This window comes from Populus alba, chromosome 8 (assembly GCF_005239225.2).
Source record: "Populus alba chromosome 8, ASM523922v2, whole genome shotgun sequence".
NCBI classification, from domain to species: domain Eukaryota; kingdom Viridiplantae; phylum Streptophyta; class Magnoliopsida; order Malpighiales; family Salicaceae; genus Populus; species Populus alba.
This window is the reverse complement of record NC_133291.1, coordinates 12,913,580-12,918,028: the sequence shown is the minus strand read 5'-3', so window position 1 is coordinate 12,918,028 and position 4,449 is coordinate 12,913,580. Positions and strand designations below refer to the sequence as shown.

General features: G+C 40.7%; 1 protein-coding gene across 2 annotated transcripts; it reads right to left on the bottom strand.

Annotated features, from left to right (window-relative positions):
* Positions 1 to 249: 249 nt before the first annotated feature.
* LOC118053144 (uncharacterized protein At3g49055) lies at positions 250 to 4,449 on the bottom strand. Of its 2 annotated transcripts, XM_035064302.2 has the most exons (6): positions 2,794 to 4,449; positions 2,622 to 2,698; positions 2,409 to 2,520; positions 2,155 to 2,271; positions 1,071 to 1,449; positions 250 to 674 (listed from the first exon to the last, which is right to left on the bottom strand). In XM_035064302.2, exons 1-5 carry the CDS (start codon positions 4,156 to 4,158, stop codon positions 1,099 to 1,101), a joined length of 2,022 nt encoding a protein of 673 aa, XP_034920193.1. In that variant the 5' UTR covers positions 4,159 to 4,449; the 3' UTR covers positions 250 to 674; positions 1,071 to 1,098. The 2 variants fall into 2 exon arrangements, with proteins under 2 accessions (XP_034920193.1, XP_073267112.1); XM_073411011.1 differs by lacking the exon at positions 250 to 674 and having other exon boundaries at positions 1,011 to 1,449.

Sequence of the window (4,449 nt, the reverse complement as noted above, 5' to 3'; positions counted from 1 at the left end):
TACAGCCCCATTGACTATAAAGGACAACGTTTCGAGTTTTTGCCATTTGGATCTGGTCGAAGAGTTTGTCCTGGGATACTTATGGGAGTAACAATGGTGGAGCTTGCACTCGCTAATCTCTTATACTGTTTTGATTGGAAATTACCCAACGCAGTAGCCATCAACATGGAGGAGGCAGCTGGCCTTGCCATCTCTAAGAAGATGCCTCTTTTCCTTGTGCCTATCAACTATCCTCAACGGGCACAACCAGATAAAATGGGCTGAATATCACTGCTTTCTAAACATACGTGTTCTTAAATGTCTGTATTACTCTGCTAACAGTTTGTCTTATGTAAAGATGTCTGTGTGATTTACATGCGGTGGAGGATGTTCTGTTGGATGTACACGCACCAAATGAATTATAGAACCCATCTTCTTCAGCCAAAGAAAATAATAATAATTAAAAAAAAAAAATCAGTCTCAAAAAGCTTCAAGTGTGTGCGTGAGTGGAACATATTGTCTTGCACTTTTGTCGACAGGAGTTGAACATTCCTTGTTTTGTTCAGCTGCCTTCTACTAAACTCTGCAACCAGTGTTGAGAACGGATCTTGAGAGTTACCAACAAATCGATTCACTCTGCAATCCTACAGATTGATGTATCCTCCGTGTCCAATGAGATCGATGCCCATCAAAACCTGAAAGAAGAGCTTTAGAACTACCAAAGCACCATCAAAGATGCACACAGGATACGGAGATAGCGACGGGCAACTTGGAGATCTTTCCTTTGACTCCATATAAAGGGATAGTGGAAGACTTGGCATAAGACCTTAAAAGTTGAATCATAATAATGAGGAGAAGAAAACAGAGATTGAATTGAAGAAATTTGACAAGAAACTGCTCCATCTTGACTGTAAAGTACATCATCATCTTGGGCAATGTTCAGAAGTATACAGCAGAGAGTCAATCATGCATGTGCTTGTGCAAATCTTCTTCATTATATGGGAAAAAAGAAAAGAAAAAAAAAGCTAACCTTGAAGAATGAAGATGTATTGACTATCATTTCTATAATTTGGAGAGTTCGTGATACATACACAAAAAAGGAAAAAGGAAAAGAGACGATCATAGGAAGGGTTCGGAAAGCTCCATTTCATTTGAACTCTGTAGTTGTGTTTCGGTATTGCGGTAGCCTACAAAGTCCAGCCCAAGCCACTGCCAAGGCCAACATACATATCTAGGCCCATTTCGGCCCCTCAAATCTTCTCGAGTTTCAAGCTCTTCCAGCTGATGGCTGAGCTCCTCTATCCTATCCCTCAGCCTAGACGCCCTCATGTCAGCCAAACTCAATGACTTCTCAGCAGCCTCTCTTGCTGCCATGGCAGCAGCTGCTGTTTCTTCTTTGAATTTTAACTTCTTCTCTGAGTCTAATATGGCTTGCCTTGCCTCTTCAAGTTCTTGTTTAACTGCCGACAGCTGCAAATACATAATGATTAAGCACAAAATCCAACCAGTACTTCTTCGGAAAGTATTTTGAGTATCAAGATACATAGGGTTTTTTTATCTTTGCTTTAAACAGTTCATCAAGCTGCCTCGCACCATATTAATGTAAACATATTAACCCAAATCCATAATTTAAGAATTAAAAAAGAAAAAAGAAAAAAAGAAGAACAATTATGCCTCCCATGTTTCAATCTATGAGTAGCACCAGAAAAGAAGAGGATTTGGAATCAACGAGGGCTTTTCAACTATAGCTCTCAAGATATCTCATTAGTCTAAAGCCTCTTCTATTCAACAAATGAAACCTTCTCTAGCCAACAATATGATAGAGCAATTATTTCTCACCTACTTTCCTAGAGAATTGCAGTGTCTAACAGAACCTGCTTAATTCTGGTTTTGTAACATATCATTTCTCTGTTGCCTTTAGCTCTAACTAGCTTCTAGTTTAATTCTCATTATTTTATTTTGCTCAAGCTAAACCGCTCTTGCCAATCAAAGAATCATTATCTCAAAAGTTATTTGCAAAAGCACCTTCTGGTATTATTTGGAAATTCAATGACAAAAGTGATTTGGTTAAATTTAGATATAAAGAAAGCGGGTTCCACGAGTTCACACAATCAGCCATCAAATATCAGGTAAAATGTCCAAGCATAAATTTTATGACCAATCTGTTCAACATACCTGAGCCACAAACTCTTGTTCAACTGCTCTACCCGCAGCAGCCTCTTGCTCAGCTGCTACTTTCCACCTTGTAATTTCTTCTTCTGCAGCAGCAATGTCCGTCATAAGTCCTTCAACCTACAATGCCAGAGAGGTGAACTTGGTAATCAGAACTCCAAAACGCAAAAGATTATTTGTCCTTCTGAAGTGTTCCATGGACAGTGCAGTTAACTGCCTGATGTTGAACTGATCTCAGCAAAACATTAACAGCTTACGCTTTCATTTGCCACTCTCTCCTTCTCTTCAAGCTCCTCTATCCTGCGCAGTCTATGACTTAGTTCCTTGGCTTGAATCTCTATATGCTCTTTAAGTAAACTTGACTCTGCCCTTAATACAGGTAACCACAAAACATAACAGCCTAGTCAGTACAAAAATAGAACATGATCACTGTCTACATGCAGCCTTGCGATTACAGGAATCATAAATACCTTAGTTCCTCCACAGAATGCTGCAGCTCAATGATCTCAAGCTGAGATGCCTTAACGATGTTCTCCAAAGCACCGGCCTGTGTGCAACATACAAGCACAACAGCAAATTAGGATTTCAAACATACAAACATAAAAAACAGGATTGAACAAATCAACTCTAAAAGACACTTACTAGAGTGTATATTTCATCACTCTCCGTTTCCAGTGAACCGCCTTTATCACCAGATACCTCACCATCACCAAGGACTTTACTGAATTTGAAATCAATCCCAGCCTCTCTTAAACCATTTTCAGCCACTTGAAACAACTCATTTGTTTTAGAGGATGGATCTAATTTCATCCTCTTCGACAAGGCACTCCTAAGTAAAGTACCAATGTGTTCTTTCTCCGTCATTAATCGACCCACTGTTTCATTCAAATTCTTCACTTCATGATTCTTCTCCTCTACTAAATCCCTTGTTTTTTCAGCAACAATTCTACTCAAATCATAAATTGATTCCATCCCTGCTAAAGAAGCACGGATATTCTCCTCCACATCCGTTTGCTGGGGAAGAAACAGCGACTCTGACACCTCGGAATTCAAATGACTACTGTTAACTATCTCAATAGCATCATAAAGCTGGTCATGGATTTTCGCCACCAAATTCAACTGATCAAACAACAAAGGTCTATGCGATTCCATCTTCGACTCCAAATTCCTCAACTTGTCATCATACTCACCAACTAAGTCCCTCATCTCCGAAGCCTCCTTCTCCACCAAATGCATCTTCTCCAACATCTCTCTCTCGATCTCCGACACTTTCCCCTCTTTCTCAACCACACTCTTCTCTAAACCCTCAATCAGAGTCGTTTTCTTGGCAACTTCATCTCTCAATCCACTGATTGCAGCTTCAAGCTGAGAAACCTCAATGGCAATCTCGTAATTCCTCTGCTCTATCTGCTCTCTCGCATCATTTCTAGATTTTGCAGTGACATCAATCTGCCTAACAAGCTCCTCAACAATCTCATTTGTCCTCTTAATAACTCCATAGGCAACCGCGGGTAATCCACTGTATTTCTGCGACCTAGGCAATCCTTCCGCCGCGAAATTCTTGAAATTACTAAGCTTCCCCGATATCTTCTCAATTCCACTCACTAACATATGCCTCGATTTCTCGGTCTCCGATTGCAAATCATCGAATTTTTTCTGAGTCTCCTCTTTCGACCTGTTCACTTGAATCAATTCATTCGATAATTTCTCGTTAGCTTTCAACGCCTCTTCTTTCTCTCTCATCGCTTCGTCTCTCTGCCTCGAGCACTCGTCTCGCTTTTTGATTGCTTCGTGCGCGAGAGCTTTTAATCGATTGAATGACACTTGAATTTCGGATTTCGAAGCCTCAGCTGCCTCCCGTGCGGCTCGCTCTCGATCGAGGAGCTCGCGGAATTTCTCGACGGAAATATCTTCTTGACTCGGACTTTTCATTACGATCGGCACCGGTTCATCCCCTTCCACATCGCTCAACACCGCATCGGCGTCATCGTCAACGGTGTTCGCCATTTCAGAATAATTCAAATCAAAATTCCCAAACCCTACTGTCTAATAATTATATATAATTTAGGTTTCTTTTTTAAGCCTAAAGTAAAGAGTGATGGAGCAAGCAAGGATTACTTGCAATAAACGGATAACAGAAGGGAAGGAGGAGATGGAATTTGTGACGGATTAGGAAACAGAGGGATTAAGGAAGCAAATTAACGGAAGGAGATGGTATCGTACCTGACGTGGAAGGCGGGGAGAAAGACAATGTGAACAACACAACACAACAGCGAAGCTACTTTTTTCGTACCAACC